The sequence below is a fragment of the Suillus fuscotomentosus genome, assembly GCF_016647785.1.
Source record: "Suillus fuscotomentosus strain FC203 chromosome Unknown F5891scaffold_1, whole genome shotgun sequence".
In the NCBI taxonomy this organism is placed as follows: Eukaryota; Fungi; Basidiomycota; class Agaricomycetes; order Boletales; family Suillaceae; genus Suillus; species Suillus fuscotomentosus.
Window position 1 is genome coordinate 1,045,484 of NW_024539513.1, and position 18,740 is coordinate 1,064,223.

General features: G+C 47.9%; 9 protein-coding genes across 9 annotated transcripts; 6 read left to right on the plus strand and 3 right to left on the minus strand.

Moving 5' to 3' along the window:
- The first annotated feature begins 232 nt into the window (after window positions 1-232).
- On the plus strand, window positions 233-2,760 carry F5891DRAFT_993142 (P-loop containing nucleoside triphosphate hydrolase protein). Its single transcript, XM_041378235.1, has 8 exons — window positions 233-517; window positions 594-661; window positions 718-1,128; window positions 1,463-1,581; window positions 1,633-1,764; window positions 1,811-1,920; window positions 1,975-2,267; window positions 2,328-2,760. The coding sequence occupies exons 1-8, from the start codon at window positions 348-350 to the stop codon at window positions 2,336-2,338; spliced, it is 1,314 nt and encodes a 437-aa protein (XP_041234036.1). The 5' UTR covers window positions 233-347; the 3' UTR covers window positions 2,339-2,760.
- A 769-nt stretch (window positions 2,761-3,529) lies between these two features.
- On the minus strand, window positions 3,530-4,232 carry F5891DRAFT_14832 (uncharacterized protein). The gene is made up of 2 exons (XM_041370677.1): window positions 4,048-4,232; window positions 3,530-3,993 (listed from the first exon to the last, which is right to left on the minus strand). Exons 1-2 carry the CDS (start codon window positions 4,054-4,056, stop codon window positions 3,655-3,657), a joined length of 348 nt encoding a protein of 115 aa, XP_041234037.1. The 5' UTR covers window positions 4,057-4,232; the 3' UTR covers window positions 3,530-3,654.
- A 233-nt stretch (window positions 4,233-4,465) lies between these two features.
- Window positions 4,466-4,693, minus strand: F5891DRAFT_937285 (uncharacterized protein; the record flags this gene model as incomplete). Its single annotated transcript, XM_041374087.1, has 1 exon — window positions 4,466-4,693. A coding segment is annotated over one exon (228 nt), but the record flags the coding sequence as incomplete, so codon positions are not given.
- Window positions 4,694-6,437: 1,744 nt separating this feature from the next.
- Window positions 6,438-8,673, plus strand: F5891DRAFT_1179981 (MFS general substrate transporter; the record flags this gene model as incomplete). The annotated part of the gene is made up of 14 exons (XM_041365857.1): window positions 6,438-6,519; window positions 6,577-6,588; window positions 6,638-6,753; window positions 6,801-6,819; window positions 6,870-7,059; window positions 7,111-7,142; window positions 7,195-7,231; window positions 7,276-7,728; window positions 7,777-7,892; window positions 7,944-8,087; window positions 8,137-8,214; window positions 8,264-8,314; window positions 8,362-8,384; window positions 8,443-8,673. The coding sequence occupies 14 exons, from the start codon at window positions 6,438-6,440 to the stop codon at window positions 8,671-8,673; spliced, it is 1,584 nt and encodes a 527-aa protein (XP_041234039.1).
- A 356-nt stretch (window positions 8,674-9,029) lies between these two features.
- Window positions 9,030-10,709, plus strand: F5891DRAFT_1179982 (uncharacterized protein; the record flags this gene model as incomplete). Its single annotated transcript, XM_041365858.1, has 2 exons — window positions 9,030-10,257; window positions 10,306-10,709. The coding sequence occupies 2 exons, from the start codon at window positions 9,030-9,032 to the stop codon at window positions 10,707-10,709; spliced, it is 1,632 nt and encodes a 543-aa protein (XP_041234040.1).
- Window positions 10,710-12,642: 1,933 nt separating this feature from the next.
- F5891DRAFT_993169 (uncharacterized protein) lies at window positions 12,643-13,380 on the plus strand. The gene has a single exon (XM_041378236.1). The coding sequence runs from the start codon at window positions 13,121-13,123 to the stop codon at window positions 13,361-13,363; it is 243 nt and encodes an 80-aa protein (XP_041234041.1). The 5' UTR covers window positions 12,643-13,120; the 3' UTR covers window positions 13,364-13,380.
- Window positions 13,381-13,796: 416 nt separating this feature from the next.
- F5891DRAFT_1134511 (uncharacterized protein) lies at window positions 13,797-16,590 on the minus strand. Its single transcript, XM_041364775.1, has 4 exons — window positions 16,169-16,590; window positions 15,969-16,116; window positions 14,933-15,917; window positions 13,797-14,882 (listed from the first exon to the last, which is right to left on the minus strand). Exons 1-4 carry the CDS (start codon window positions 16,447-16,449, stop codon window positions 13,978-13,980), a joined length of 2,319 nt encoding a protein of 772 aa, XP_041234042.1. The 5' UTR covers window positions 16,450-16,590; the 3' UTR covers window positions 13,797-13,977.
- Window positions 16,591-16,619: 29 nt separating this feature from the next.
- On the plus strand, window positions 16,620-17,281 carry F5891DRAFT_15095 (thioredoxin-like protein). Its single transcript, XM_041370687.1, has 2 exons — window positions 16,620-16,916; window positions 16,968-17,281. Exons 1-2 carry the CDS (start codon window positions 16,679-16,681, stop codon window positions 17,159-17,161), a joined length of 432 nt encoding a protein of 143 aa, XP_041234043.1. The 5' UTR covers window positions 16,620-16,678; the 3' UTR covers window positions 17,162-17,281.
- A 753-nt stretch (window positions 17,282-18,034) lies between these two features.
- F5891DRAFT_1179985 (trimeric LpxA-like protein) lies at window positions 18,035-18,673 on the plus strand (the record flags this gene model as incomplete). The annotated part of the gene is made up of 3 exons (XM_041365859.1): window positions 18,035-18,045; window positions 18,102-18,334; window positions 18,384-18,673. The coding sequence occupies 3 exons, from the start codon at window positions 18,035-18,037 to the stop codon at window positions 18,671-18,673; spliced, it is 534 nt and encodes a 177-aa protein (XP_041234044.1).
- Between the last annotated feature and the right edge of the window lie 67 nt (window positions 18,674-18,740).

Sequence of the window (18,740 nt, forward strand, 5' to 3'; positions counted from 1 at the left end):
CTGCAGGTTTGCATGTCATACTATTGGGTTACTATTATTGCAATATTGCAACGATGGCAGCCTGACCTGCTAATTCCTTAATGATTAAAAATATGCGGCAGTGACACAAATATTGTGCATGTCCGATGACTTCTTGTACTTCAAGTTGCTCGCCGACCAGTACTAGGATAGGCACTAATGGACGAGGTCCGTGCGCACGTGATTCCAACTTAGTAAGCGCGCCGCGTTTTGAACAGCGCACGCATTTTCGTGTTGCTCTTCAATCTCAACCTTCTCCTCTTCTTGCTTATTTTTTCTCCTTTTCTGTCGACAACCTCTTCGACAACCTACTCTCTTTCTGCAGCACAATGAGCTCCCACGACAACGAAGAACTTATCGACTACGAGGATGAACACGACGTTATCCCCAATGGCACAGCTTCCGCAGCTCCTGCCAATGGGACTGCGGCGTCAGCAGTGGATGGTGAGGTCGACAAAGACAAGAAGAACTTCTCTGGAATACATTCGACGGGCTTCAGGTTGGTTTTACCTCTATATTGTTACAAACAACGACCATTTGACAATTTGTCTCCTCTTTTATTTTTATTTTTACAGAGACTTCTTGTTGAAACCTGAGCTTCTGAGAGCCATCAGCGACTTAGGTTTTGAGCACCCCTCAGAAGGTATGTCTCAGTTATGGTTAGAATATTATTCTCAACTCACGGCACTCGTTCAACAGTTCAACAAGAATGCATTCCTCAAGCTGTTTTGGGAATGGATGTCCTTTGCCAAGCAAAGTCTGGGCATGGTAAGACGGCAGTCTTCGTGCTCGCGACTTTGCAGCAACTGGAGCCAGTCAATGGAGAAGTTTCCGTCATCGTCCTCTGTCACACCCGCGAGCTCGCTTTCCAGATAAAGAATGAGTACACACGTTTTGCTAAGTATATGCCAGACGTGCGGGTTGGCACGTTCTATGGCGGCACCCCCGTTCAAAAGGATGCGGAGACTCTTCGTGACAAGACGCGCTGTCCCCACATCGTCGTGGCTACTCCCGGACGACTCAATGCCCTGACAAGAGACAAAGTTTTGGACGCAAAGAACGTCAAGCACTTTATTTTGGATGAGTGCGATAAAATGCTAGAACAGCTCGGTTAGTCTCATCCTGCGATTCGATTTCGGCTACGATTGTGCGGTATCTTGGTACCGGTTGCCGCCGCCGCAAGAGGCACTTGTCTCGTCAACGTCCCCTCCCTCCGCCGAGGGCGCAGGCGCCTTGTGCGCCCTGAAACGCGCTGTAGATGCAGGGTCTCGGGAACTTTGTTGGGTTGATGAGATTATATACATAAGATATATCATCGTATCTCTTCCTCACATCCCCCACACTTGTCATATCGTCTTCTGACGGTTTTTGAGTCCATTCCCCTCTCGAAATGTCGACAATAGTCTAACCGCATCTCCTCGTTGTTCTTTTGTTTGATTCGCAGACATGCGCCGAGACGTCCAAGAAATCTTCCGTGCAACACCTCACCACAAGCAGGTGATGATGTTCAGCGCCACGCTAGCGAAAGAAATTAGGGCCACGTGCAAGAAATTCATGGCAAATGTATGTGATGCACTTTTGTTCATGGATATCCTGCTGATATGGTTGCTGCAGCCTTTGGAGATCTTTGTTGATGACGAAGCGAAGTTGACACTACACGGTTTACAGCAACACTACGTGAAACTGGACGAGAACGCGAAGAACAGGAAGTTGAACGAGCTACTAGACACCCTAGAATTCAACCAGGTACCGCATCACCTTGTTCGAAAGACATTTATTTATGATTTATCAGGTCGTGATATTCGTCAAATCGGTCGCAAGAGCTGTCGAGCTGGACAAGCTTTTAGTCTCTTGTAATTTCCCTAGTATCAGCATCCATTCAGGCTTGGCTCAAGAAGAGCGGTGAGTAACAACCATCAGCGGATCTCTGGAATACTCTTGCTAAGTGCCCAATAGTATAAATCGGTACACTGCGTTCAAGGCCTTTGAAAAGCGCATCCTTGTCGCAACCGACATTTTCGGTCGCGGCATTGATGTTGAACGGGTCAATATCGTGATCAATTACGACTGTCCACCAGATGCGGACAGTTACCTTCACCGCGTCGGTCGTGCAGGTCGTTTCGGAACGAAGGGTCTAGCGATCACGTTCCAATCGAGTGAAGCAGACCAACAAGTCATGTCTGCAATCCAACAACGATTTGAGGTCGCTGTACCTGAGCTTCCCGATCACATTGATCCCGCTACTTACAGTAAGTGTCTAGCTGTTGTGTGTCTTTGACCTCGAACTTATGTTCTCGTCTCTCATCTAGTGACATCTTAATTCTTCTACACCTCTTTTCGAATTTGTTGTTTTCTCGTAGTCTTCCTCCCAAACACTCCTCGCTTGTTTGAGCATATGTAATGTTATTTTAGTGGGTCGCCGAATTCATCATCATGCTTTCTGTCTCCTGATGAAATCCAAGTTCGGTGTAAGTTCTCAGTATGTGGTTCAGGTTGCAACTACTGCAGATTGATTATATGTTTCAACAAAACTTGAGCGTTCGAGTGAAGCGTTGACATTTCAGGAGCAGGAGCAAAAGAGCGTCGATATCCCTAACTCTGTTACGCCACTTGTTGATGACATCAGTCATGTCGATTGATGCGACAGTTTTGAGTTGCGAGTCGTGACACGTATATCCATCAGTTCCTGCGGCCAACCGGGTTCACGCTGGAGTCACTAGACCAATAACATTTTCTTGCCAGCAGCGTAGATCATCTGAATGTCTATGACGTGTTCCGTGGAGTCGGACCGACACTCATTCAAATTATCATAGGTACCTCAGCTGCGTGAGGGTAGATGGGGCCATCGACGTTTGTCCGTAATATTAATCAGCGACGAAAGGTGGTTAGTGTCACCATTTCAAAATTTTAGTGGATCGCCAGGGAGTGTCCTGCCGCACACGTGCTTTCTACTGGCACAACAGACTTTTGTATGGTGCCATAAGACCCGACGCAGCAGTTCATTTCACACAGCGAGAGAGAAAGAGTGTTGTGTAATCCAAAACAATAGAGGATGACAATTGAGCTTATGAACACATAAGGGTACGGGGTTAACTTAACTGTAGCTGAAGGTTCAGTGCCTTTAAGGCGAGGGCGCTTCTCGCCAAGCTCTCCGCTCTTTCTTTTAGTGGTCTTGGATTTTAAATCATTTAACCTGTGGACACCCCTTCGGTCGGCTCTTGGACAATATATTATGTTTAAAGTAGTGACGATATTAGTATAAACTCATCCTTGGTTTCGTCTCTGCAAATAGATACATTGCATCTCCTGGTGTTCCTACCCTTGACAACGCTGTGTGCAATTGGCCGTAAGTAAAGAGATCCGTTGGAAAGTCGAGCACTGTCCATGCTAGCAACAATCTTTGACCACCATTAAATGTAGTTACATACGCGCGGGTCGCAGAGGAAACCGCCCTCGAGTCACCATCCACGACGAATGGTTTGGATGGAACATAAAAGCGATGTCTTTCACAGTGATGCGGCTATGCATGGTGCCCTGGACGATGATGTGATTAGTAGTGGCGGGCCAAGGTGATACGCGAAGTCAGGTACTGGGCGAGACATTACCGGTACCTGCTATGTTGGAAAGACGTGAGCGTCATCGAAAAGGTGTTATATATAGATAGATGCATGAGCAAAAATACGAAGGCGAAGAGAAGGTCGATGATATCGATAGGACCATTAATAGTTGTCCAATAAATAGATTTACACAAATATCCGATGAATCCATCGTAACGCCAAAAAATGTTTTTGTCAGTCTGATGACTGCCTCGATTTGAAGGCTCAACAACATCGCCATAGTAGTGAGGAAAAGACCGTAAATAGGACTTGGAAACAGAAGCATGACCGATGGGCGCAATAGTACCTGAACCCGGGCGGTTTCAATACCGTAGAAAATGCAATTGAGTATCGAAAATTTGCTTGCGATGCTGGTGGTCTGCGAAATTTCAAGATAGTGAACATAGTACGAAGTTGGAGAACTGAAATGTACCTCGGTCATCGCTGCTCTTTGCTTATAAACGCATTAGACTTCGGCTACAAAAGCAGAGGTGGCCGCCAATAGTGATCCACTTGACAGTTGCAGACTCCTCCAAAGGCTCAAAAAGCCTGATCGTGCAAGCAGAGCCAAGGAAACAAAGATACCAGCATCATAGATTGCTTCGCTTTCTTACCTTTCCCCTTTTTGAGGCCTTGGTGATCAGTAAATCAACTGACGGAGGTGGGGCGATATTTGAATATCCAATGGGGTATTTGTCGATTTGCATAGCTATTCGATAAACATCAGCCGAAGTTTGGACCTGAGCTTGTTGCGGAGTGCCTCGCCATCATGATTGTATAGGATGAACCCTTGCTTGATATAATGATGACAGATTCCATTGGCTGAAACATTAAGACAGTAAGATCCCTCACTAGCCAATGTAGTTTCCCGATGGGCCTGCATTGAAGGATTGGTCTAATAGTAAAGCCTTAATTGGACACGATCTTTTCAGGACGAGGGCCTGGAATTCCCACAGCGGAGACGTGGATAAAATTGAATCGAGGCCTAGTTCAGATATGGGCGGTTCTTCTCTGGGTTGGATGGTAGGACAGATGCGCCGGCGCCCCATGCGACGTGCGCCGGAAAAAGCCAATGCAGTTGCAGTGTCTGGTGTGCAAGATGTAGATGGACTGTCGAAGCTGGGCAAGTAGCAGACCGATATGGATTTGGCAGAACTGGATTAGTCATTGGCAAAAGTGCTTGTCAAAGAAAAAGAACACCCATATGTCAGGACTCTCACGGAGGGTAGACCGGCTTCTCACCCTGAAAAAAATGATAAGCCTGATCGAAGCATGCACGGAAGATGACATCTAGGATCCCAGTCATTCGGGCATCGAGGCCTCCAGCTTCAAGCTCGATGCAGAAATATCTTCCTTCCCATGAGTCCCGACGGTAGCTATTATAAGAGAGCTCAGAGCACGGTAGCTCAGAAGCGTGCCAATATCTTTCACAACGCGACCAGTGATTTCCCTATGTACTAAGTACAGTGGAAGAAATAGACGTATACCCTCAGTCGTCTCACCAAAACTATTATTAACACGTGAAAGACACTCAAAGTCCTCGTGAGACAATCGCCTTCGTGGTTGTCCTCGGAGGTTTCAACCCAAATAGTTATGTTTCCTTTGACCAGAGGAGGCTTGTTGCATGCTATTGCGGTAACGTGGTGAGTGGACCAGGGCATAACTTGGGCTATTAATACTTACTCCAGGCCACGAGCTTGACAAGGACCTACAGGCATGACTGCGTGACAGCTCATTTGCAAAGACCTTGAGATCTTGAGAGGCGGCAACGATATGACGAGTGGGTAACTTGAGTAAGTCCTTTTGTTCATTTTCCCATTCACTCGTTCGGCAATTAAAATTTGCTCTCGTACGACACTTTGGTTCCGAGTCTTCGTCTGGTAATACTACGGATCAACCGCAGGGATGCGCCGGGACGCTCATACAATCCTACTACTACCATGCGGATGCTGTGCTTCGTGTATGGGGACGCACAGGGTCGCACTGTCCAAATCTCCACGTACACTTAGAATAAACCAGCTAATTCCCTGATGCAACGGGCCACAGGTTAAGCGTCTTAAGCACTGGGCACAACCGGTATATTAATAGATATTGAATATTAGCGGAAAAAAATGCACAATAGATTATTATGGACCTTGAAAAATATTTGCCAAAGATAAGCAACCAAAATATTGTGGGTTTTGTCTACTACCTACAGTATACTCTGGTGAACCACGGAGAAGGCATGATGACGAAGAAGACACGAAAATGTTAGCAGCCACGCTAGTTGCTGGAGTCGAGCAAGCCTGACTCGATCGTATCGAGACCCGGAACCCTGGCAGATCATGTAGAGAGAAATTGGGGTTGGCACTGTGTAACTCGTACCCTGACCGGTTGCAGTTCGTAACTAATAGTTGGTCTAATTTCACCAGCTGGTAGCTTGGCTAGGGCACTTGTTCCTGTGCATATTAAGGACGGCTGTCTTCCTTCTACTTGGTCTGACTAGAGCAGACTAACGTATTGGGAGAGCCAAGTGAGTTGGAGGTTAGTCAGCGGATAGCTTTGGCATTGGTCCTTGTGGAGGGGTCAAGGCAACATTGATTTACAAATCCAAATTCAAATCAACAACGGCATGGCGGCTTCTACTTCCGTAACCAATCTTTTTTGGTCATCCCGGAATCCGCAGTATTACAGCGGATAATATATATATTAAATAGTCGCCCATTGAGCAACTTTTGATTGCCAAATTCAAGTATATATATATAATAAAAGAACTCCTCTCCCTCCGCACGCAGACAACTCAACTTCTTCCGTCAGTGTTAATCCCTTTGCACAAGCTGCAATATGGGTCTTTGGGTGCCCTTCTCCTCAAATCGAAAGCCATGGGGGCTTCGCTGGCGGTCATCAGTTTGGTTCATCACTACAGGTACGTTTTCCTTCCAATCACTTAATTCATCAACTCAAATCATTTCACGCCCGCCAGTTGTTGGATTCGGTCAGTAAGCCTACATGTCACATGCTATTCGTATTCATGCGTATTTCAGGCATCACTACCGACCTGTTGGTTTACTCCATCGTCATCCCTGTCTTGCCATTCCAGCTGGAGCGTTTGTCATACCGTAAGGTTTCGTCACTCACAGGGTGGCTGCTATGTGCATACGTGAGCTGAATCATCATTCCGTAAACTACCTCACTCATATCCTCTAGTCCGCCGGGCTGGTCTTTTGTAAGTTGGCTCCTTCCACATCACTTCAAGTGCGTTTATAATTCCCACAGCCACGATCCCTATTGCCATGCACTCGGAGCGATATTCAATGAGACGAATGCCATTGATCCTCGGTCTCATTGCGCTCATTGCCTCTCAGGTCATGTTCATGGAGGCCCCTAATTATGCAGTCATGGCCGTCGCTCGCGTCTTGCAAGGAATCAGTTCCTCTATGGTGTGGATCGTAGGCCTGGCACTTTTGTGAGAATATATCTGTGGGTACTATCACATGCAAACTAATACCTGTTATAGGTGTGATACCACGCCGGAGAAAAATGTCGGCAGTGAGTTACTCTAAAAACGTTAATATGACACTCATCGATGAACTTTTTTCAGAACAGTTGGGTATTGCGATGACCGGCCTATCCATCGGGTGAGTGCTTCGACACCACGTCTGCATTGTCTCACTCCCATAAGTCTTCTGGTTGGCTCACCCGCAGGCGGTGCCTTGTATACTCGCTTCGGCTTCCGCGCCCCATTCATCTTTGGAGAGATTTGTGCATTTGTCGATCTAGGCCTCCGTCTTCTTATCATTGAAAGGGACGTTGCATTGAAATGGGGCCATGACCCCTCGGAACCCACGGCCGTAATAATGAAGGGGGCGCTGGACGCTTCTTCTACATCTGATATACAACTCTCCTCTCTCCCAACAGCTCAGGTGCATGGAAGCACTACAGAAGTTAATGAAGTAGAAGATCCGATGGTTCCAGACAAGTCTAGACTACCCAACGCACGAAAATTGTCCATAGCCCGTAAACCAATCATGGACCCGGCACTCGTTCGGAAGCCAATATCATTACTCTCAGTGATTATCAAGTTATCGCAGTCACCTCGCGCGATGGTCGCTCTAAGCATGTCGTTTGTATATGGGTAAGTATCATTCAATGTTGCCGAGGCGAGTGTTCACCATTGCTGCAGACTTGTACAGAGCATGCAGGAGCCTTCTCTTCCGCTTCATCTCCAATCTATCTGGGAATTTAATTCGGACCGGGTGGGTCTTGCCTACCTGGCAGCAGTCGTCCCAGCCTTGATCTGTAAGTCTCATAGTCTGACAAAACGTCATCTCGTCTTAACGAGAGTTGCAGCATCACCGTTAGCAGGTTTTTACGTCGATCGAGTGGGCCCCAACTATATAACATTTATATGTCTGCTCCTTGCACTACCGTGGTGGATTATCTTGACCCTACGGCACTCTTTACCGTTATTCATTTTTGCTCTTGCCGCTCAATGTATGTTTACACCATGGTTACATGTGTCTAGTTGACCTTCCTTGCTTAGGTTTCTTTGTCTCTGGTGTCGTCGCGCCAGTGACGACCGAACTTGCGTCTGTCTCTCGAAAAATGCCAGGTGTCGGATGTGAGTATTTTAAACGGAATGCAATGTTTCATCTCCTAATATCACACAGATGCTCATATCTATGGCGCATTTAATCTTGCGTTCGGGATTGGTACAGCAGGTGAGAAACCATAATTTTCTTTTCCCTTCACCTCTGACTTTTCCCAGTGGGGCCTGTGATCGGAGGACAGGTTAGCATACACGCTAACAAATGCAAAACTACGTTTTTGATTGGATGTTGATTTCTAGATATACGATCACGCGAGACATGGGTGGACTGCGCTTTGTTGCATCACCTCGGCGCTTATTCTCGTCTGCGTCACCCTCGCGTTCTGCTACACTGGTGATGATCCTTTACTTGCCAAAGTCCTGCGTCATTATTACCCAATTGATTCGATACGAAAGCACTCAGACGAAGAATCCAATAGCACTGGTAACACCAGCCGGACTCATATTGTCAGCACAGCTGAATCTGCCTGACTTTGCATCACGTGGACATTTTTTTACATTATAGATATCCCTATTCACCTGGAAGTTCAAACGTTCATGTGTAGTAGCACCATACAGTAGCATAGGCCAGTGGACAATAGGGAGCACTGCATATTCTAATCATAACGAAATATTTACACTGCAATTGTGACTTATCAGGCCTGCTTCGTTTCAGACCAGTGGTTGCAATCAATTTGTACCTGCTTGCCACACTATCAACTTAGAAATGCTTTGTCTGATCCTTTGACTTCCCAAGGCCCACAGTCATCATTCACTCCTTTATACAGTATCTATATCTTTATACTGGCGTCTAGGCGTTAGCAGAGGCTTTGAAAAGTTGATACCTGATGAACCCTCTCCGAGATAATATCTCACATCCTCCGTCTCCCGTCCCGAACCAATCAAACCTCATGCCGGGTTCTGACCAACTCAATGCACAATCTGTTCCAGTAGACAACTCCGTCAGCATCAGTCGCCGACAGGAGACTCAGAACAGTCTGAGACAAGCCTCTGTAGCGCTAGATGCTGCATACGCGCGTGTCACACAACTCAGACAGAACATCAACAATTTGCTCAACCGGATGCCACCGGAAATCGCAGAAGGACCCTCATCCACACGCGACAGGACTCCAGAGTCCAGTATCGCACCCCAGCACGCTGCCTTGGTCCTGACCGGGTCCGACGCTCCAGAGTCTGATATGGACTTCAATACCCGCGTTCAGCGGTTGAGAACCATTATCAATCCCTCGACAAGGCAGCGTCTTGAAGATTTTGAAAGTATGTCAAGACAAACGAGAGGCTCCACTTCAGAGCGTCCATCAGAAGTGTCTCGCCATAGGTCCCAGTGGTGGGATACACCTGCTGATATACCCTCTCGGATATACCCGCCTCGCCCCCGTTCCCCTCCGCTACCAGATCTGATTCTTCCTTCAAACAACAGAACTCTTTCAGGCAATCTGGAAGAGCGTTCTGCCCTCCGCAGCGAACTTGGGATCATAAATCCCGAGGATCCTAACACTATGATCGGGCGACAAGTTGCAGCACGTACTGCCTTAAACCGCCAGCGCAACGCTGCCCCCCCTCTCGGACAACGGCAAGATCAGACTTCTGTCATTGTGCGGGATCTAGCGAGCTTGACTACGCGGCTGGTCATGCGTCGCATGGAAGCTGCTCGGCAAGCGGAGTCTGGATCTGAGCAACCAAGCCTGAACGGTAGATCCAGTTTGCAGGGACGAGGAGTAGTTCCGGCTCCTTCGGGGACTGAGATGGACTGGGAACCCACCATACCACAATCAAACGATGATCCACTCTTGACTTTGGTGCTTGATGTTGCGGCTGTGCCCGACTCATCAATGCGTCCTTCTCAACCATCGAGTGGTACGAGTAGGCGGTGGACTAGTGACCACGCCGACCAAACACTACTTAGAGATGAGCGGAGCCAAGCCCCTCCTACCGTCCCGGAGAGATCACTACCTCATTTTATGAATGCTAGGTCGTGGCCTAGAGAAGTAACTGCAAACGCTGCAGGTGAAGCTTCGGTGTCTTCAGGCCCTGTCAGACGTCGCAGGGGATGGGGTACGTGGGTCTAATTATTAGGTGTACTTTTCTGAAACCCAATTCCAGCGCCTCTTCTTGATGCGGATGGGGATGAGGTCATTTCGGATGATGATGATGATGGAGTGGAACGCAATCATCGCTCGCAGATGCGTTTGATGTATGCGCTACCAGATGCTACTATTTCATCTACATCACCTAGATCCGAGGAAGACTACTCCCTCCCATACACATCTGCCTCCATCATGCATTCCCTGGACGATAATCCGGGAGAGGCTATACGTGTGCGTCTCAACTCCCACCAGCAATCCAAAGAAGATCTTCTTTCTCATAATTTCTTTTCACGTACTTACTCACAACATGTTGATCCTTTACCGGCGCCCCTCTCAGATATGCTTCGTCATCCAATTGTTCCCGTACAGGTTCCGCAGTTTATAACAGTGTCTAAACATGCGAGTCTTGCCGGACGGTGACAAATTTTTACCACTCTACCCTTCGTTTTATTCACATCTCGATGCTCTCTTTTTATGACAACATACATACATATTTTGGTCTGTCGTTACGGATATCATCCCCATAGTCCGAAACAAACGCTGCGAGACGGTGATGGAAAAGATATTCTGGCTGACGGTACAGTTATGAAGCTTGGTGCCGGGTGATTCCGGCAAGCTAATCTTTTCACGAGGCATCTTTCGTTTCAGCTGATTTTTCTCCAGGACATCATAGTACCAACAGCGATTGAAATAATTAACCCCAGCCCCTTCCGAATTTTTTTTGTGAACAACCTGGCTGACTCCTGAAAATGGAATGATGCCTCACATGGTGTGCCGCAGGACATTCCACGTTGTGCCAACGTGCCATATTATATTTCCGGGTGTTCGTTATCCATCGATACCTTCAAAAGGATCCCTGAATGGCTAGCAAACACATTGAACACAGAAGAGTGAGGAGTAGCGCATAATGTTAAGAAGCTGATCTTCCGCATGTCTGAGTCCTTCTGAATTATCAGGATAATCATGCCCGCACTACATGTGCCGAAAACACCGAAATAATGGTTGTTCCACTGCTATGGTGGACCAAATGAACGTTTGATAACAAATAATAGTTTGTAACGAGCTCGCGAGTTTAATGGTACGTCCTCTGCAAAGGTTTAAGCCAACGGCACTACTAATAGGCAAAAGTCAAGGTCCGTCGTAGGTAACGCACGCAAGGGCAACGGTAACTTTAGGCGACAATAAGCCACCGAATCTAACACCCTCTTTGAAATTCAGGTTTGTTGGCGTTGCAGAGCGGTCCTTCCGACTATCGTCGTAAAGAACGTATAAAGCAAGACATCCTCAAGTTACCATATCACATCCTCACAGATGATGCGCTTATCCCTTGTCCTCACCGTCCTTGCTGCTTTGACAGCATCAGGTGACGCTGCTGTCCTTTCAAATGCGAACATAATAGAGATGGCACCACCAGGATCCACACCACATAAATGAACTGATCCTATACCTATAATAATAATTTGACAGGGCACTGAAGCTTTACTCCCCGTTTTGGCTCCGCTGCTTCGGGAAGGGGTTTGCTATGCACCACGAAATGCAGTGGGAGCTGCCGCTATTTCACATGAATTGAATCACCTCGCGCTTGTCTTCACATCCCTCGTGAGGTGTATCGATTGTTCGCTTCAGAATCTGGAGTCCCAAAAGCGAGGGTTGTTTGTGTGGGCCAGTACAGCCAGCTGCCAGACGCTGGGTGTTGGCAGCGTTGAGTATATTTACACACCCATCTGGCATCAAGGTATCGACAAGCGGATGGAGATGAATAGTGTTTGCAGTAAGGGTTTCTAGGTTGAAGGTTTCTATGGAATTTGTTGTGCGATGATTGGTACGTCTAGGGCCAAACCGCCTAGTTTGCTACAGGAATTGATCAAAGTAGGCACATATGGCCATGAGACGCGAGTTTGGGTCAGTGCTTTCCATGCTCAGACCACAACGCTCAAGAACATCCGCATCAGTCATGGTGGTCAAGTAGAAACAGAGACTCGCCAAACTTGCTAACATATTAATGCTCGAATGGCTAAGTTACCGTGACGACGAGTGCGATTTTTGTCCATCCTATCATTATCATGCAGCAATTGGACTTGATTCAATTTCAGTAGGATGTAGTTTTTCCATCATTTTTTATATAAATAAACGGATAATAGAGAAACCGCATCACCCAGGGCCTTCCTGCTGGAGTCAGAGATGGATGTGATGTGAGAGCGGCCATTCCAAGATGTTGCTTGACAAAGGTTGTACACGACCAACATGCCCCATTATGTTTGTGCTGTCGTTATCTACTTCGGATTTCGATACCTTCCAAAGGATATCCTGAATAGCTAACAAACACATTGAACATAGAAGACCAAGGAGTAGCGCATAATGTTAAGAAGCTGATCTTTCACACACCTCCTTCTAGTTATGGTACCCGTACTGTGCCGATACACCGAAACAATGGTTGCTCCAACTGCTGTGCCAGTGGTGGGCCAAATGGATATTTGATATTAAATAATACTTGCTCTAGGATGATGCGACGAGTTCGCGAGGTTCAATAGTACGTCCCCTCCAAAGGTTCAAGCCAACGGCACTGCGGACACAAGTAGGCAAAAGTCAAGGTCCGTATATTAGGCAACTCATGCAGGCCCGGGGGCGACGGTAAGGTGTCAACCGACCGCAAGCCATTGAGTCTAACGTCCCCTTTAGAATTGAGGTCTGCTGGCATCGCAGAGCGGTTCTTCTTACCACCGTCATAAAGAACAATATTCAGCGTATAAAAGCAAGGTATCTTCAAGTCCTACTGCACATCCAAGTCGAAGCTCTTCAGATTTTTCTGATACTATATCACATCTCATACGATGCGTTTATCCCTTGTCCTCGCTCTTGTCGCTGCTTTAACAGCATCAGTATATGCCAGTGACGCTGAAGCTGAGGGCTGTCCTTTCACTTGCAAACATGATGATGACTGCACCGCCTGTGAAACACCAAAATGCGTAAGTAGCTTGCATCCTGGATATAACCACACAAATAACCGGCGTTGTATCAGGACCTTTTTGTATGTGTCAGGAGTTGATCAATGTAGCGGGCCGCATCAGGATTAAAACCCACAGCCAAGCAAGTAGCACAGCGCACACTTCCAATCGACTGTAGCATCCTGTAACATCGCCCAAAAACTAGTAGCCGCAGTATTGAAGGCTCCTGCTCAGCGAATTTTGAACGTACTATGATATCAGATCATGATAGTCATATATCGGACACGTGATAGTGTATGGCGCATCCTGCAGTGTGGAGACAACGGAACGGGAGCTGCAGACGCGCGTCCCGCGAACCAAGGCGTAGACTCGAGAGTTCCTCATCACGCTAGCGAGGTCACGTGTCGTCGTGGCAGTCAAAATTTTGGTGCTAGGGTGCCTGAGCACCACACCTTGGGACTGTTTTCCAATTGAACAGAGTCTTGAAAGCTTGAAGCTTGAGCTTGAAGCTTGAAATCTGAGCATGTTATGATGTTCTGGTCAAGTTTCCAGTAACTTGTTGCAAACCTCCAAGCTCCAATTAATCATTATTAATTATCACAACAATCTACTACCACGGCATAGCTCATATTGTACCCCCACCCAGTTTAAACCACACCAAGCGGGGCACACAGCAAACGAAAGAAAAATATAATTTTGAAACTAAGACATAAAACAAAAGATCAAAACACCCATCATTGCTGTTACTGGGCAGGAGACGCAGCAGTCGAAACCTGAGGTTGAGCCTGATACGCCCCATAATAATTAGGCTGGTAAGTATACCCCCCTTGCTGTGCGGTACCGCCTGCAGCAGCGGTTCGCATATGCGGAGGGAGCGTTGGAGGAACGTAGCCACTCGCGCCAGCTGTTCCTGTGCCCCAAATTGTGCCTGCAGCAGCCTGGAGTGGTTTTGCGGTGACAGTGTTCGCTACTGCGCGCTGTCCAGCCTGTGCAGTATTACTGAAAAACCCTGCATAACTCGTTGGAATCGTTGCAGATGGGGTTGCAGGTGTAGTTGCTGCTGCAACTGCACCCGTCTGAGGTGTTCCCGGAGCAGTTGTCGTACTAGTGCTGGCGGCAGCAGCTTGGGTTGGAGGTTGATACTGATACCAGGAAGAGTAGGCGTATTGCTGTTGCCCTGATGTTGCGTATTGCTGATTAGCATAATATTGCGTGGCAGCTTGGGTCTGTCCCTGTGTGCCATATGAAGCGGGGTAGTAGGAGGGTGTCTGTCCTGGCTTGTACTGATAACTCCCGCGGTAGCCTGCAGCTGCATAGTTATACGAGTACTGGTAGTTCTGTGCAACTGCGGCTGTTGCGGCAGCTGGTGTAGCAGTAGCGGCTGTTGCAGGGACTGGCGTAGGCGTGGCTGATGGTAGAGAGGGCACTGCGGTAGCGGTGGACTTGATGTACAGTGTTGAGTTGTCGCGAAGAGCTGTTGTACGACCTGTAGGTAGGGTACCATGCCAGCCTTGTGAGGGTGCAACAGGGAGCGTGCGATGTAGTTTGTGAAGTGTGGCTGTGGAGGGAATGAGTGGTACATCAGCACTTCCCGACTGTCGAGGTCGTAGTGATGCCAGCAAGGTGAGTGACTCGAGAATGCTTTGAGCTGTAGAAAAACCTAAGTCTGGCAGCAGAATTTCTCCAGGATGCCCTTACCAGTATCCCACTCTTCTGATCCTTCTTCGACTGGATGAAATCCCCCATCTTTCATCAGCCGTTGTCTCTGAAGCTCTTCCAACCGCCTAAGAGCTTTCGTATTCCGATCTAACAGCTCCTGAATGGCATTCTCTAACTCTAAGCTCTTGAGGACAGATTTCAGGGAGGCAATCTGCTCTTTTGAAAGCAAGCCCTCCAAAGCCTCTTCATCATCATCAAGACTCTCCTCAAGTGACGGGTCGATGACGTTATTATGCTCTTCCTTGTCTTCCTCCAACCCCGCCATGGGCGAACACTGTGCAGCCTCCTCAGCAGCACGCGCTTTCTCAGTAGCCCAACGCTTCTTCCTATCCTCCCATCTCCACAAGACCTCCCCAAGCGCCTCTCTTCCAATCTCCACTCCTTCCTGATCAAAGGTCGGAGCGAAGCTTGCATAGGGACCATAGTCCAAAAATGACCCGCAGCTCACGTGCCGAGGGCCGAGGAGCTTCGACCGATGCCCTGGAGGCTTCTTCGGTACATAGGCACCCAGCGTCATTGGAGCCTGCGTGTCTGTAAGAGTGATAGTCGACTTGGAGGTGTCATCAGAGTGTGCAAGAGACGAAGGTGAGGGGAGGATGGCAACAAGTTCTGCGTTGGCAGTTTGGAGGTCTTTGAACTCTTTTGAGTCAGTTAAGAGGTCTGAGCCGAGGGATGACCACCAGGTGCCGGATGGGAGGCGTTGCATAAGGGCATATTTCTTACCCTGTCCGGTATGAGATATTTTGTCAGGGAGGCTCAGGTTGAGAGGTGGTGCATCTGCAACACACGGCTCTGGATTGACTGGTATTATGGATTCGATGTCAAGCGGCAGCGGAACGGAGTGGAAGGATGCTTGGTTGAGGAGGGAGATAGCAAGATTACAAAAGCGCAGTTGCAGTGCAGCAGCAGAGGATGGACGAGACCTCGCGTGATGCACCTCTGGAAATAGATTCTGGACTGCGGACTAGAAGCCATTCATGAGTCAATACAATGTCAGAGAATGCAGGAAACTTACATGCAGCACCCTGAGTGGGTGCTGTGATGAATCACTGAGGAGGGTACGTAGAGAACACGTTCCCGTTTGCGATTTTGAAGTGGAGGGTTGGGATGGATGTATGGCAGGTAGAGGAAAGACACGGTCGAGAAGACCTTGAGAGTCGACCCTGTAGGGGTGATTAGAAGATGAAGATGAATTAATAACAGTATTCGACTCACATTTCAAGGATTTCAAGGACCTTTTGCGCGATTGGAGTGTCTAGAGGGACATCGGCTACATGGTCGAGCTCGGGCATCTTTCCCTTGGACAACTTGTCGTCTGTTGATTCCTCCTTTACGCCATTCTCTGCACGATGCTGCTTTTGTGCAGGCTGGTCATCGTCTGGGAGTGAAACGCGCTTGCGTTTCTTTGTGGATTGCTTTGCGCGCTGTGAAACTCCTGGGTCTGGCTGTTTATCTTTTTCATTCTGCTGTGTGGCTGAACGAGTGGCTCTAGCCATGATAGAATTGCCCGATTTCGTGGTTCTTATAGATTTTGAATGTGGCGAGGAAAGATTAGGGGATGAACGCGTTCAGGGCTCAACGCGTCGATGGTCGAATTAGAATATTAATCCTCACGCAGACAACTTAGTCGATGTAAACCAAGTCTTCTCTCCTCGTTCTTTTCATACTCCGATCAGTCTCACCCGCAAACAAGTTCATACTCCGATACCCCTCCTTCTCCAGTCCATGGCCACAAAACAAATCCTTAGAGCTCAGCTACGCTCGTATCCTGCAAATGGTCACTCTGCATACCTCCCACAGGTCAGGAAAATAGTATTAGAATATTGCCAGAATCTTCCTTCATCCACCAATGCCCGTACTTTCATCTCAAATGACCTCCAGCGTGTTGCATGGCAGAACCCACACGTTGAATTCGTGGTCAAGCAGCGCAACGGTCATGAACCAATAGCAAGGGGATTTTATGGTTGTGTGGCTTCTTTTTGTGATACCGAACACTCATCTGACCTGATCGTAGTTAACGGTCGTGACAAGGTCATTCCACTGCAGGAGTTCGAAGTTAATGGTGTGGAGAAAAAAGTTCAATTACTCCTCGACTCCTCGGGCGCGAAGATAAAGCAGCTGAAAAGAGGCCGTATTGTGGAGAGTACGACAGAGGCTGCAAGAGGCATTTGGAGTGGGTTGCATGTCGACACCCCGTTCAAAATATAGACGGGGTTATAGTTAGTTATCATATCCATATCGTACCTTTTCTCACTCCGCGTCTAATGGAATTCTGCAGCTCTTGCGATAAATCCGGATTTCGTCAATTGCCTGGTTTCAGCTAGACTGAAGTTCTGATGCTCGGCCAGATGAGACATCTTTTCGGTGAGTCCGCGGATTTTGGTTCATTTCACCATTCCCCGCTATGTGGCATGAGCTGCCGCATGGTTCCGTAACTGCATCAATTTGGCATCAATCTCCGCTTCGTTGATCGCAAGGAAAGGGACACCAAACTTCACGATATGCTGCATCAATGAGTGAACGTTGACAAGCACAGGGGTGTAAGCAATAAGTTCGATGTAGAATGATGGATCACGAGAGATGAGTAAGTGGAATTAATTCACTTAATGGTACGGAAAGTGAGCACACGCTTTATATCTGAGCGAGTGGCTCATCAAAACGGCACAAAGGAGATTCCATCGTCGGTGGAGTGGCACTTCTTGCATGACGGACTAAAATTGTTGAATCAACTTGCACTAGCGACGGGCAGCGTTTGGGGCAAGCCGAAACCCCCAGCTCAGGCCCGCGTATATTTTGACACGGCCTCGGAGAAACTCACAGAACACATCGTCAACTACCAGCCACCGAGGATGCAACATGTGAGGCAACCAGAACAGATAGAGGGAGGACAAAACGCTATAGAATTATTTCATGTATCTTTAGTTTTATTTTTTGACAGTTCAATTTTTCCAATGGCAAGCGGACGAGATGACGAACAGATGAGACACGCAGGCGATGATAGTCGAGGCAACCCCTAGGGCCCTAAAGTGCCAGTCCATAAATACACGTCCTAATAGGGTTAGGGTTGCTGCTCTTGAACTCATGCCACCTATGTAAGTTAGCTGTATTCATAATTACCTGCGTCCAGTGGTGACGCTGTGATTTGCAGCCGCGATAAGTTCACAATCCATTCAAGAGCGGTGGTCTGCCAAGATGTAGAGTTAAAGGGAGACATCACCATCGGGCCAGGCACAGTCGTACACCCCAAAGCCACCATTTTCGCAATAGCTGGTCCCATCGTAATTGGTTCAGGCTGTATCATCGAAGAGGCCGCTATAATAGTCAATCGCCGCAAAGAAGTGATGAGAGTTGGTGACAACAATTTGTTCGAGATTGGCTGTCGTATGTCCTTTCCCCCATCCGTACCTTCAGTCACGAACTTCTTCCACAGGCGTCGAATGTCCATCCGTTGGTAACTTCAACACTATATCTACGCGTGCACGCGTCCACCATACTGTTCGAATATCAAATTACTGCGTCATTGGTGCTGCATGCCTCGTAGTTCCCACAGACGACGAGACCCTCGACGACTACACGTCCATCTTCGGACCCGCTGCAGAAAGAAGGATTTGGAGTGGAAGGGGACGGATTCAAGAGGCTGATTTGAGATTGAAACATGCAGAGTATCTTCGTGAGATGCTACCAAAGTTCAATCGACTACGAAGGGGAGATGGTGCTTAACGTCTTTGTGCACGTTTTTATTGCCTCTGCCTCGGACTGACAGGAGCACTGGTTGTGCATGTTGGAG

Excerpts from the sequence above, each read along its gene's own strand:
- F5891DRAFT_1134511 (XM_041364775.1), bottom strand. The coding sequence starts at position 16,449 with ATGGCTAGAGCCACTCGTTCAGCCACACAGCAGAATGAAAAAGATAAA. Across the intron at positions 15,918-15,968 it reads ACCCACTCAGGGTGCTGCAT|TCCGCAGTCCAGAATCTATT; the intron begins GTAAGTTTCCTG and ends AATGGCTTCTAG. Across the intron at positions 14,883-14,932 it reads ATCAGAAGAGTGGGATACTG|CTCAAAGCATTCTCGAGTCA; the intron begins GTAAGGGCATCC and ends GTTTTTCTACAG.
- F5891DRAFT_993142 (XM_041378235.1), top strand. The coding sequence starts at position 348 with ATGAGCTCCCACGACAACGAAGAACTTATCGACTACGAGGATGAACAC. Across the intron at positions 1,582-1,632 it reads GCAAGAAATTCATGGCAAAT|CCTTTGGAGATCTTTGTTGA; the intron begins GTATGTGATGCA and ends TGGTTGCTGCAG. Across the intron at positions 1,765-1,810 it reads ACACCCTAGAATTCAACCAG|GTCGTGATATTCGTCAAATC; the intron begins GTACCGCATCAC and ends ATGATTTATCAG.
- F5891DRAFT_993169 (XM_041378236.1), top strand. The coding sequence starts at position 13,121 with ATGCGTTTATCCCTTGTCCTCGCTCTTGTCGCTGCTTTAACAGCATCA.
- F5891DRAFT_15095 (XM_041370687.1), top strand. The coding sequence starts at position 16,679 with ATGGCCACAAAACAAATCCTTAGAGCTCAGCTACGCTCGTATCCTGCA. Across the intron at positions 16,917-16,967 it reads AATAGCAAGGGGATTTTATG|TTAACGGTCGTGACAAGGTC; the intron begins GTTGTGTGGCTT and ends ACCTGATCGTAG.